This window comes from Uranotaenia lowii, chromosome 2 (assembly GCF_029784155.1).
Source record: "Uranotaenia lowii strain MFRU-FL chromosome 2, ASM2978415v1, whole genome shotgun sequence".
Lineage (NCBI taxonomy): Eukaryota > Metazoa > Arthropoda > Insecta > Diptera > Culicidae > Uranotaenia > Uranotaenia lowii.
The window spans coordinates 101,113,615-101,126,822 of NC_073692.1; the positions used below are offsets into that span (position 1 = coordinate 101,113,615).

At 38.9% G+C, this 13,208-nt stretch overlaps 3 protein-coding genes across 3 annotated transcripts in view; all 3 read left to right on the top strand.

Moving 5' to 3' along the window:
• Positions 1-8,859, top strand: part of LOC129744997 (uncharacterized) — a 50,530-nt gene extending 41,671 nt beyond the window's left edge. Inside the window, exons 3-4 of the mRNA XM_055737821.1 lie at positions 8,241-8,344; positions 8,602-8,859. Of these exons, the coding sequence (XP_055593796.1) occupies positions 8,241-8,344; positions 8,602-8,859 (362 nt within the window). The remainder of the gene's footprint in view (positions 1-8,240; positions 8,345-8,601) is intronic.
• LOC129744995 (ankyrin repeat domain-containing protein 39-like) lies at positions 8,645-11,473 on the top strand. Its single transcript, XM_055737820.1, has 4 exons — positions 8,645-8,778; positions 9,644-9,891; positions 10,424-10,627; positions 10,699-11,473. The coding sequence occupies exons 2-4, from the start codon at positions 9,744-9,746 to the stop codon at positions 10,938-10,940; spliced, it is 594 nt and encodes a 197-aa protein (XP_055593795.1). The 5' UTR covers positions 8,645-8,778; positions 9,644-9,743; the 3' UTR covers positions 10,941-11,473.
• On the top strand, positions 8,975-9,739 carry LOC129744998 (uncharacterized). The gene has a single exon (XM_055737822.1). It carries the CDS (start codon positions 8,975-8,977, stop codon positions 9,293-9,295), a length of 321 nt encoding a protein of 106 aa, XP_055593797.1. The 3' UTR covers positions 9,296-9,739.
• Positions 11,474-13,208: the final 1,735 nt, after the last annotated feature.

Consider the following 13,208-nt stretch of genomic DNA (forward strand, 5'->3'; position numbering starts at 1 on the left):
GCCGCTGCCACACAGCCGATTTCATTTCGTAAAACCTTCGCCACGAACAGTGACTGGCCGATGGCATGACGATCCGAGAGTGTGTGATGTCCCAGTAAAGCACAACGCCGAGCATACGGTGGAAGGTTTAGAGGGTTCTCTCAAGGCAACTCCCGAAGAGCATATCGTACGAATCTTCTTTGAATTGCTTCAAAACGCGCAATCCACACAGCTTTAAATGGCCACCACACTAGGCTTGCAGATTCTAATGTTGAACGAACCAAACAGCAGTATAGAGCTCGCAGGCAGACAGGATCAGTGAATTTTTGGCTCAAACATAAGATAAATCCCAGCATCCGGTTAGCTTTCGTGGCAATCAGTAAGGCTGTTTATGGTCAGAAATATTTTCATATCATTCGCATACAGGAGTACTCCACATCCAACAAAAAGCATGTTTATATCATTGCATCACAGCGTAAACAGTAATGGGCCCAAAGTACTGCGATTATATGTTAGGTAGCTCCTGATCCATACACACAGTCTTTCGGAAAATACTAAACGTTGTAGCTTCTTGAGCAAAATTTCGTGATTCACTGAACCAAACGCGGGGCAGTAATGTAGTATATATGGCATCAATTTGCTTGCCGCCATCAATATTGGATAAACAGAATGATGTGATAACTGCCAGGTTTGTGGTTACTGATCTTTTGGGATGCTGATTTTCAGAAATCCAACTCCGGCACGAAGAAAACAATAGATCGTAGACGATCCTCTCCAAAACCTTTGAGCAGGCAACTAGCGACGTGACAACTCGGTAATTACGCACATCCTGTTTGTCGCATTTTTTAAAGATAGGGCTCATTAATGATCCCTTCCAGGTGGTAGGAAATTTTTGTTGTTCGAAGGACAGGTTGACTATGTGAGTTAGTAGCTTTACCAGTACGGCGCTACACCTTTTTAAAACGCACGAATGTATGCTATCTTTACTGGTTGAGGTAGAAAACTTCAAATTATTGATAGCATCAAGAACCATTTCTTCGGTAAAAGCGAAGACGTCAAGGTCTAACACATCTCTGGGTAATAATGTTACCGCTGCATTGATTTGATCTGTACCTTACGAAGGCCATTTTGATCGAATCTGTTTTAGCTGTTTTAGGCGACTATTTGTCCAAGGAGATCGAAGAGGAGGTCTCACCAGTGCACAGTGGTCCAGAAATGAAATTTAGCGGGAAACAATTATTTGCGCTCTTGCCTTAGGTTTAAGACATTTGGTGTCCAAGACAAAGTTGTACAACATCACAAGGCGCTACTTTTGAATGAAACAGTTTTAGGGTGGTTCATAAAACTCCTTAGATACGAAAATTATTTTTTTACTGTAAGGTGATAGTGCTGTATTATGTTCAGCAATTATTTAGAACAACATAATTGATGAAACTTTGTAGAAGACTTTGAATGTCTATCTATTAACGTTTAGGTTTTATGATGATTTTTCGTGTACAAGTTAGGGTGGTCCTAGAAAAACAAGTTTTTTTGTTATAACTTTGTTGGATATCAACTTATCAAAATCATGTGTTCGGCAAGTATTTAGCAAATCATCATGCGCATCTTTTGTAGTAAACAGATTTCTAATATCTGCTTTTGATTCGCAGTTATCATGAATTTTGTGTTCAAAAATGGCCGTTTTGTATGAGCCATAACTTCAAATGGAGCAAACCAAAAAATTCAAACTTTAATTCGTTTGAAAGAACATGTTAAAATCTACATTATATCAAAAAACTGGAGAGGTGTTTTTTGTTTAAAGCTTTTTATTCACATTTGAACTTGACCAAAATTGCCATTTTTCACATAACCTTTCTATATTATTTTTGACTACTTTTGGCTGCGTGAGGAATATCCGTACACATCGTAACATTTATATCATCATTAAAGTTAACAGAAACGGAAAAACGGATAAAAAAGTTTATTTGAGAAATCAATAAAAAATTCATAGAAAACAAAAAAAACACTTATATTCTAGCAATAATTTTTTTTTCCTCTAATTATAGACACTTTACCACGTTAGTGGCGTTCGTGTCTTCTAGCAATAATGAAACAAATAAAAAAAACGCGTTAGGGGTAACAGATCAAATGACGGCTGCATTCAGGAAGGCTGGTTTTTGAATATTTCATACATTTTCTATTGGATAGTGAGAAGTGCGGATCTGATGTCAGGAGGAGTCTTTTAAAAACATCCTCCAGACTAACCACACGATCGAACTTTCTGGAGTGGTTTCCTCGAAATCTTCGTAAACTTCGTAAACTTTCTTGTTTCACCAGCTTCTTCCGAATACATGCCTATGGGTAAAATATGATGTTTTATGACTGCTGTTCCATGCACTAACAATTTGTGTACGGTTGGAGAAACGGGATACCAGCTATATAAATTGTTATAAAGCACCCGAGTTTCTTCGGCATACCCTTCAAACGAGCTACTGTTGATAATGATTAAAATCACGTAAAACTTTTCCAAAAGCTGAACGGGACTGAACCCGTAATTTATGCAACTTCAATCCGTTTCTCGAAGAATTTCCTGCAATCTGCAATCTGCAATCTGCAATCTTCATGAACATTTCCAACGAATCTTGTAAGATCTGCACTTTCCTTAGCAAAAATGAGCCTAATAGGTCTGCACAAACTCACTGAGGATGGGCAATCGTTACTCCAGATAACGTTTTGTATCCCATTAGATTTATCTACGAGACGTAACGGAACAAGAGAAACCGTGAAAATGTGTGAATCGCTGTATTCACGCATGTCTCTTTCATCATCTTCGTCAATGAAGGATTGATTAAATCTGTATTGAAATAATTTGAAGATCAAAAGATTAAGGTCCGTTCATAATAAATTTATACCTGCTGTGGTTTGAGCTACCATATGCTCCCCATTTGAAAATAAGTTGAAGCATTTTTTTCCGGAAATGTAGAATCATATTGTAAATATTTCAACAACCTTTCCACTGTGTGATCCACCAAATTAATTTAATTAATTAATTTCTTTTTCAATGTTAATTTCGAAAGCTTCGGATCCATTTTTAACAGAACTTCAACCATATCTTTTTCACTAGACCCCTTCAGCCAGTGAACGACTATAACTTTCCTTTGAACGTTCATCACGAATAATCGAAACTCTTGTACTGAAAACTGTGTGGTTTACTTGGGTTTGATCAAAATGATCACCGGAGAAACCAAAACTGGCTTTCACAGTCAAAAGGACATAAGTGAATAATAACTCCTTCTAAGAAAAATACAATTCAAGACTTTCTTGTTGGGTAGTTAGTAATTCATTGTTTTCAGTTTATGGTTCTATACATTAATAATCAAGAATCCTCATTTTTTTCATTTGTGCCCCTCTGGCTATGTTAGTCTTTCAAAATTTTTACAAAAGGTTATGAATAGGAAACTCTGCTTTTGTAGTGGTAAAAAAAATTAGAATTATTGACTAAGGGTGCGAAAGCAAAGAAGAATTCCATGTCGCAGAGCAAAAGTGATATATTTTGTTATATGAAAAATGGCAATTTTGGTCAGGTTCAAATGTAAATAAAAAGCTTCAAACAAAAAACACCTCTCCAGTTTTTTGATATAATGTATATTTTAACATGTTCTTTCAAACGAATTAAAGTTTGAATTTTTTGGTTTGCTCCATTTGAAGTTATGGCTCATACAAAACGGCCATTTTTGAACACAAAATTCATGATAACTGCGAATCAAAAGCAGATATTAGAAATCTGTTTGCTACAAAAGATGCGCATAAAGATTTGCTAAATACTTGCCGAACACATGATTTTGATAAGTTGATATCCAACAAAGTTATAACAAAAAAACTTGGTTTTGTTGGACCACCCTAACTTGTACACGAAAAATCATCATAAAACCTGAACGTTAATAGATAGACATTCAAAGCCTTCTACAAAGTTTCATCAATTATGTTGTTCTAAATAATTGCTGAACATAATACAGCACTATCTCCTTACAGTAAAAAAATAATTTTCGTATCTAAGGAGTTTTATGAACCACCCTAAAAATGTTTCATTCAAAAGTAGCGCCTTGTGATGTTGTACAACTTTGTCTTGGACACCAAATGTCTTAAACCTAAGGCAAGAGCGCAAATAATTGTTTCCCGCTAAATTTCATTTCTGGACCACTGTGCAGTGGTACAGAATTATCGAAAACTTCACTCATAATGGAGCAGAATGTACTCACACACAGCCATATCCACATCAGCACATCTTTGAAGATTCGTCCAGTCAATTTCGGATAGCGCTCGGTTCAATACCTCAAAATCAGCACGACGGAAGTCACGAGCGGATGCGTCGAAGTCCTCAATTAAAGCTACTGGATTCAGGAACGAAATATCGAATCCAAACGGAGGATGATGCACGTCTATGGGGACAACAACTTCATTGGCCTCGATGATGGTGCTGATCAAGATAGACTCATCGGTGAAGACTAAATCCAGCGTTAGTTTATGAAGGTTCCGTACACCATTACGTTGATGCATTCCATTTAAAATAGTTCCATCCACTAGAGAGGAACTTGCCGTACTTATCACCGATGAGGGATCGATCAACAAGTTGTTGCCTTGGCCAGGGATCCACTATAATTGAGGTTGGTTAAAATCGTCTAGAAAAATTATACCGCATGTTGTAATCTACCCAAGCAACCAAAAGTCGCGTTTTTACTTAAAGATGGAACTCCGAAGTTCACATTTGGCTGAAAAAATGTTTTACGGGAACTTCAGGTGACTGTTGTCGCGTAAAAGTTACTCAGGAACTTCCATCGCCCTTTGAAAGGTTAAACTATCGATAACGGAACTTCTAAGCGCTTTTAATGGAACTTCTTTCAAGAAGGTCGATAACGTTCGCGTAACATTCCAAAACGCATCATTAAGATACTTGAAGGTGTTTTAAAGAACCTATATGGGAATTCTAAGCGACATGTCAAAAATGTCTGTCAATTTCTTGTCATGGTATTTGTTTTGTTTATGTCTGCACTGATATTTACAAATGGAATTCAAGATTTTTTCGAATTTTTCCAATAAATGTTAAGATATTCGAATAAATTTTTGATGATGCGAATTTTTGTTATGATTCATATTGTGTACTGAAAGTCCTTTGAACGAAATAAGATACCTTCTATTGACCAACCCACTCAATCATCCCAAATGACATTAAGTTTAAATACTAATCATTACAGTGGCAATTAACTATTGCTGGATTGGTCGAGAGGCTGGTGAGTTTCATTGCAACCTAGAGAGCAGCGGTTCAATTCTCTAGGCGTGTAAGCAGCTTTTGTAATCAAAACAATATAATTAAAATCAATGAGATAGACCATGATAGACCGGCAACCTAGCAATCTGACATGTGGTTGTCAGAGCAATCTGTCAATCGGATTTTTTTTTTCGGCGCGTAGAAGTTTCTTGACATTCTCTTAGAAGCTGAATAGCGTTCTCTACAGCCACCTAAACGAACTTGAAAGTAGCTTTAAGAACTTAAATTTTGGGCTGATTAGCATTCTCTTCAGACACAAACGAGAGCTGATTAAGCTTCTATGGAACCTTTTTAAGGGAATTCTGGTTGCTTGGGTAGCTTCCGATAGAGCATTCACATGAAGATCTAGAATGGAGATATCCTGGCATTTTCCGGTGGAATATACGCTAATCCGATCAAAATCGAACGAGGTGCATAGGACACTTTCACCCACAAGTTTTCAATGCTACTGGTATTCCCAATACCTCGCTAGGCACCCAGCTTGTTGTTGTTGTTGCTTTTTTGTTACGGGACTTTAACCTTAAGGTTATTCGTCCCTGCTGTGATGGATCATATTTTGGATAGTAATTGTGTGTCTTCTAGGAATCGCAAAAGTTGTTTCTCATAGGGAGGTGATAGTACTAGCTCCAGGGTGGTATCCAAATCGTTTGCCGAACGTTCAGTACTATAGGCAAGGCATTCTGATAATAAGTGGGGAACTGAGAGGGCAACACCACAGGTAGAGCAGATAGGGGGTCTGTTTTTTCAAGAAGGTAATTATGGGTTAAGTTAGTGTGGCCTATACGTAGGCGAGTGAGGACTCTTCGATGCAGGGGTTTGGGGTTATCGGGCCAACGAGTTGTGATAGGTTTGATTCTCCTCAACCTGAAATGACAATTTTTTCGCCATTCTTCATCCCAGCACTCTCTTAGAGTCTTTTTGACCCAACGGGTAAAATCTATTTGGGGAATTTTCACTGATTCGATTATGGATTCACGGCCAATGTCGGCAAGTTTGTCGGCTACTTCATTTCCCGCAATCCCACAGTGCCCTGGGATCCAGCAAAACTGCAGGTTATTTTTAAGTGCGGAGATTTCTGTTTCGAGTAGCCAGGGATGTTTGATAGTGCAAGATTTAATTTGTTCGAGGCAGCTAGCTGAGTCGCTAAAAATGACAGTTTGGACTCCTGGTCTGGTATGTGAAGTGGAGGCTATCATAAGAGCCTATGCTTCTGCACTAAAGATGGAACAGGGGGGTGGTAGAGAGGAGCTAAATTTTGGGGTCGAACTATAAATTCCATATCCGATTTTCTCGTCGGCAACCGACCCGTCAGTGTATATGTGTTCTAGATCTTTATATTTTCTATGGATTAGGGATCGGAAATGTTGTTGTATTTTCACTGGGGGATCACCTGCTTTGACTAGCTTCATGAGGGAAAGGTCTACTTTGGGGGAGGGTTGATTCCAGGGTTCTGTTTTGGTTCTGGGTAGGGTTGCTATGGGTGGGATATTTTGTTTGGTTAGGGAAGATAGGAGATGGTTGGCTCTGCGCACAAGTGGTACGTCTTCACGACCTTTTAGGCTAAGCCATCGCACTGCCTTGTTGACTACATTCATAGTAAGATAGTGAAGGCACCCAGCACTGATGTCAATTGAATTTATAGCTCTTCAATGCTAAAATACATGCCCCCATTAAACAACTTATAACTTTTTTGCCTAATAATATACGAAGTAACGGTATTCGAAAAAGTTATTCAGCGGGGAATTTCCCTTAGAGAATTTATAAATTGGCACAGAATTCATTAGCAGGCTCGGTTCCACAGAAAAAACAAAAATTGTGATGAGTTTTCAGTACAAAATATTCAATTTTCCCATACAAACATAAAAGTACAAATTTACTGATTAATTTACAGATTAAATTTAAGAAATGACCCCAAATCAACTCAGTCTAATGGGCAATACCAGGACGTTGTTTACGATCTGGGTTGCCAGGTGCCCAGATTTGTCTGTAAAACCAAGACTTTTGACCCTTCGTCCAGATATTGGCCAGACACAGATTATGCCCAGATTTTTGCTGAGAGTGCACAGATTTTACAGGTTTTCAAAATTGAGTGATGAAATCAATATTCATGCATCGGATTTTATCCGTAAGTGCCAGATTAGACTGAAATCTCGCTTGTATTCATTGGTATTTGACCAATCATTCATTAAACAGTTATTTTTTAAAATAAGATCGGCATGGTACGTGGAAGGAAACAGTGTTTGTTATATAGTTCTCTACTCGAAAATAACCCGAATACCACAGGATAACCACAGGAGTCTACCCCCCCTCTCCTCACACGCATCGTCAAATTTCTTGTTTAGTACCAAATTTGTGATCTTCCCTATGCACAGACACACACAGACTTTTTTTCAAAATTGCCCAGATTTTTACTCCTCAACACCTGGCATCCCTGTTTACGATATTCAGCTAGGTAATTTAAAAATTTTCATCGATTAAGACAGTTGAAATTGTTTCCCAAGTTCTTTCATTTTTTTACCAATAAGTTAGAATGAATATTCTTCTAAATACATTCTGCTCCAAAGATCTGATTACAAAATAATTTCTAAGGTTTATATAAGAATGTTTCAGAGGGCTATAAAATTATAATTTCAATATTTATCTACGAGTTTTCAACAGGTTTATTAGTCAACACCATTCCATACAAATTTCTTGGAGAGCCAACAAAAAAAAAACTGGCTACGGATTCGTAGCTCTAAATTCATACAGTATTCAACAAACAAAATTACTTCCATTCAACATCTGACCAAATGCGTGCATCCATTCTCCAATCAACAATCTCATCTCTCGTATATCTCGGTTCCATTTCCAACAAATCAATTTTCCAATTAACACATCTCTCGTGTGCGTACACATCATTTCCGTTTTTTTTCTTTCTTTCTTCCCATCTCTCGATCGATCTCCTATCGTCCATTAGCGGCCGATCTCGAACAGCTAAACCGGTTCCCGTGCGGGGGATACAGTGATGAGGCAACGGTTGTCTATCTGCAGCATCCTTGCGTGATACTGACGGCCTTGGAGGTGAGTAAAATCGCTTATGCGTTGAACAAATAACAACAGAAAATGGAATAAATGCACACCTCAGTTATTGCAATCGTCTGTCAGTTTCGAACTTTTGTTGCTTCTTTGCTTTTAATTATGAAGGACTCTCTTATGGAAAACCTCTTTCTTTCTTCGTGGTTACGGATGACCTATTTTATAGTATTGGATGAATGTGGGGTTTAAAGTTTTTCGTGTATGACTTTAAAAAAACTTACAATACTCTTGTTGTTTTCCAGGTTCTCGGATACCGAGTGGTCGCGTCATCCTCGACGGCGGTTAAACAGGACTACAACGAGTATATGTGGACTATGCGAAAGGAGTTTAGCGATCCAGAACCTTACAGCTGCGAGTCAAGTGCATCGTCTAACAATCTCACCGTTGAGCGGGATAATTTGGCTAACTTGGGCCGTGAGGTGAATAGCCAACATCAACAACAACAACAATCCTCCACCTATCTACCACCCCCCATCAGTAAGCTAGACGTCCCGGAGTAGGGCAAGCGGCGGCGCCTTGGACCGATATTTGTCGTCTGTGTTAACTTTCGTGTCTTCGTAATTAGCCGTGCTTGATCTGTGTTAGGAAGATTTTAACGATTTACACATTATAACAATGGAAACGCCCAACTCACAGACCACGACACAAAATGTGGTAACGGTGCCGATTCCGATCCTACCGGCCGAGGGTACCTATGCGTACGTTTTTGTCAAGGGTTCCCTGTACGCACGGGATAGTGCCATATTCGGTTGCTCGGCTGACGAGGTTCAAGCGCTCTCGAAGCGCTTCCAGATCAGCTCGGTTCCGATCGACAATGGGGTGCTGATCAAGGTCGCTCCCTCGCTCATCATCAACTCACTGGCTCAGCTGGGCTACAAAGTGGTTTCCAGCACTGGTGAGGCGGAGATCGTGTGGACTCTGCAACGTGAATTGTAAAAAAAATGGAAACCTGACCTCACCTTTACGAAGCGATAAAATCATCGTTACTATATTTGCTAGGAAACCTTTTTGGCTATCTCAACATTTCCGCAGCTCCACGTGACAACTTTTATCTTCCTCCAGTATTTTTGAAAACCCTATAACCTGTGTAATTCTGCCACCATTTCAACTGATCCACACATGAAAAAAAAGTCAAAACTCTGGGTGCTAATGTTGTGTGATCAAATTACAATTCAACCACAATACCTATACGAACCTACTGGAGTTTGCCAACAAATCTAATCCAAGCTGTTATACTTATTTTTACATACATAAATCATCATCGTCGTTGCCGTGTCGTTAAAGCCTGCAAACGCCTGTCGTAGTCCTTCGCCCCCACCCAAAGCCATCACTCTTACGAACGGTCACGGGATTACAAACGGAAACTGTAACGGTCATTCTAAGGATGCCCCACGACCAGCGGCTCGGCGATCATCATCATCATCATCATCAGCAACAGGATCAAGCGCACCAATGCAACTGCACTAGTACTCCAGCACCCGCCACACAATCGCTGGACGAGTTGGAGTTCGAGCGGGGTATCTGGACAGCTGGTGGGTATTATGATCTTTAGGCCTCGTTTTCACAAAATTTCTAATTGATGCATGCATAAATAAAATTTTGCGCACATTATAACAGTCGAGAAATCGAGCAGTTCGAGCTTTTGTCTGCCTTTGTCTCCCTAACCTAAACTCACATATGGTGGAAAGAGAAAAATATTGTTTGGCAGATTTGACAGCTCATGTGAAAGCTCCAGCAGAGCCTTCAACTGTTATACAGACATCAAAAGTCTACATCCAGGGGCTTTTTTTATTGATGAGTGCAACAATTGCACTTAAAATTTCTTTTTAAAAATCATTGAATATAGTGTTTTAAAAGTTCTATGAGTATTAAAACAAGTTCATATCAGTTTTAAAAAAATATTCTGATATTTTGAAACTCAAAATTAACTTCAAAAGTGTGTATATTACGAATAAAAATTTAAAGATGAATGCATCAATACGTATACATGAATAATGAAATTTGTGAAAACGCGGCCTTAGTTTGTGAAAATTTCGGACTCTAAAAAAGATCTTCTTATTTCAGCCATTGATAATGATACATCGAAATTGACAACGCTCATAGGTAGGGGACATTTGAATGATAGGGACCAGTCTGGCTATACCGCACTACACTACGCTGCACGATGTGGTCACCAGGAAATTTGTCGGCGATTGCTGGACAGTGGTATCGGTGTTGACGAACAAACGCATGGAGGGGCAACGGCACTGCATAGGGCCGCTATGATGGGTAAGTGGATTCCTTACACTAGTAGCTACCTTCCAGGTGTTGAAAAGCAATTTTTTCTATCATTTTATCAGGTCACTCGAAAATAGTCAAACTTCTTTTGGAACGCAAATCGAACCCGCTGCTCCAGGATAGTGATGGTAAAACTGCGCTCCATCGTGCCGTCGAACGTGGTCATCTGGAAACGTGTCAAATATTGCTGGAAAACCACCGGGCAGCTGCCACTATCCGAGATAACAAGGGGAATACTCCGCTAGAACTGATCAGTGTCACCTCACCCCACAAACAGCAGTTTGATAAATTATTCAGCGTTTGATACACAAATAAAATGCCGTTTGAAGAGTTCGCTTCTCTGTTGTAAGCACAACTTTAATCGATGTACATTTTCTTAAGTTTTGAAAAAACATGAAGCACGTGTTTGAGCTTCCGCTCTGTCCCGGCTCCCGCGCATTATAAGCACTTTTCTGCTGTAGCAACAAAATAATAACTAGCGATTTGTGATAGTTGCTCAGAAGGTATTGCATTAGTAAAGCAGAAACAAACAAAAAATCACCAGCATCGTACAGAATTTTAGAAATCATCGATGTTATTATCACCCTCATGTTTTGCATAGTTTTATGATATCCGGACCTATTTCCTCGAAAAAGTAAATATCCTATATTTTAAAGTGTTTTATAAAGTGATTATTTAAGAAGGATGTTTCACGGTCACAGAGTTTTTTGCAAAAACCCTTTGTACTGTTGAGAGATGAAAAAAAGCAAAAACAGGCAAGTCAGTGTGTTTAGTTTGCACACGTTTTCTTGTAGTTATTAGATATGTTGATGTGGAATAAATGTGTATCTAAAGTGACCCAATTTGTGGAATGGAAAATATCCGAATGCCAAATTTTCTGCAGTTCTTTCATTTGAAAGCAAAATGACATATGACTCCTCGGTCATTACGGAGTTGAAGTTGAAACCTGCTGTCCCGTTGTTATTGAGCGTTCAATACAACATTCGTTTTGCTGATACATTGTCAAAGGATTCCACAGCAATCCTTGTGTCGGTTCACTAGTGATAATTGATCAAGTCAAGATCGCATCTTTTACTATTTTACTATCATCATAGACTGGTTTCAGCAGCTACCAGAATTTGGTCAGACAAGACACTGAAAAATGTTGCACAAAATTGCTTCGTACTGTGCTTCAATAAAAGGAGTAGTTTCTCTGAGAATTCTCTCTTTCTAAGTGCAGTTCAGATGTTTGTGTTATTGGGACCGTTGATTTTTTTTCAAAAACAACAAACAACACCAGAAGCATAGTAATGCGTTGGCCTAGAAAGCCGGAGATTGCAGGTTAAAATCCTGCACAGTGCAGTAAGTAATTTTTCAAAGTTTTCCAAATGAAAGTTTTGATCATTTTCTTCAAATTCAATGTTGTCTTTCCCAACTCATTTCTAACCAACAAAAGAGAATTCTGGAATTCATAGACTTGTTCTAGTGTTATTCGCAGCGTTGGAATGTGGTCCATAGATGCTGAAGTGTAGCATAAATTTGTTCTTGGATCCAGTTTGCGGAATCCTTTATTATTGTTACAGATTCATGCGGATCTTTTTTTCTTAGCACCTTTACTAAGATACCCTGCATCTACTCGACCAGGATATCTCAGATATCTAAAATTATTGCGGTGCAAATTTTATGCTGACAAATCAATCTAAGCTCAGGGCCCAAAACAGCGTCTGGAATCGTTGGCTTTCCTGTTGGAATGCCCTGAGTCAGATTCCAGACGCTGTTTTGGCATTCGTGTCTAACAGCTTTTATCTCAGCTAAGCAGAGACTGCCTAGTAAAAGATTCCTGATGACACTTGCTAGACATTTAGGTGTTAGGCTATCATCGCAGTTCGGGACTCGGACGAGGTATTCGAAATACTCAATTCAACGTTTGAACGTCTATTCGATCTGTCAATAGCTGACTTTCCTGATCTTTTAGCGGGATTTTAGCAATTTTTCTAACATCACTGAGGCCTCAAGAAATGTCATACAATAAACGGATATCTCTATTGTAGGAGGCTCTTTCGCCCTCCTCAGTAAGGATTTGTCTAGGCTCTATTATTTCGCCAACAAGATCGTGTCACTTAAAAAAAACTGCCTTTTCTATGCCGTACATCGTAGATGTGGGGCTGCTTTGGCGGATCTGTTTTATCCAACATCTATCCGCTATTAGGCACTTTTAAACAACTCGCCCTGGGTATTTGGACACATGCACTCGCTGTTTGATTTTCTATAAGATTTTAATCGCCGTATATTTTATGATTCCAAATATAAGATGGCATGTTCGATGTTTTATTGTATCTCATACTGCGACGGCACTTCGCTTGTTCGCAAGAATACTCCTTTCTTATTTCCGACTGATATACAGAAGTCTAGCAATTTTCCGACAAAAATGCAGTTCAACGACAAAATCAGCAAAAATCCTTCGGAAATCAGTAACTTATTTGCTAATTTTTTTCAAGATGTTTACACAACCCGTAATGAAGAGGATCGAGATTATGATTATTTCTCGTATCTCCCTGAATCTTCATTAAATATCACTGTTGATAATGTATCA

Coding starts and splice junctions, on each gene's coding strand:
- LOC129744998 (XM_055737822.1), top strand. CDS start 8,975: ATGGAAACGCCCAACTCACAGACCACGACACAAAATGTGGTAACGGTG.
- LOC129744995 (XM_055737820.1), top strand. CDS start 9,744: ATGCCCCACGACCAGCGGCTCGGCGATCATCATCATCATCATCATCAG. Junction 9,892..10,423: donor GCGGGGTATCTGGACAGCTG/GTGGGTATTATG, acceptor TTCTTATTTCAG/CCATTGATAATGATACATCG. Junction 10,628..10,698: donor GCATAGGGCCGCTATGATGG/GTAAGTGGATTC, acceptor TCATTTTATCAG/GTCACTCGAAAATAGTCAAA.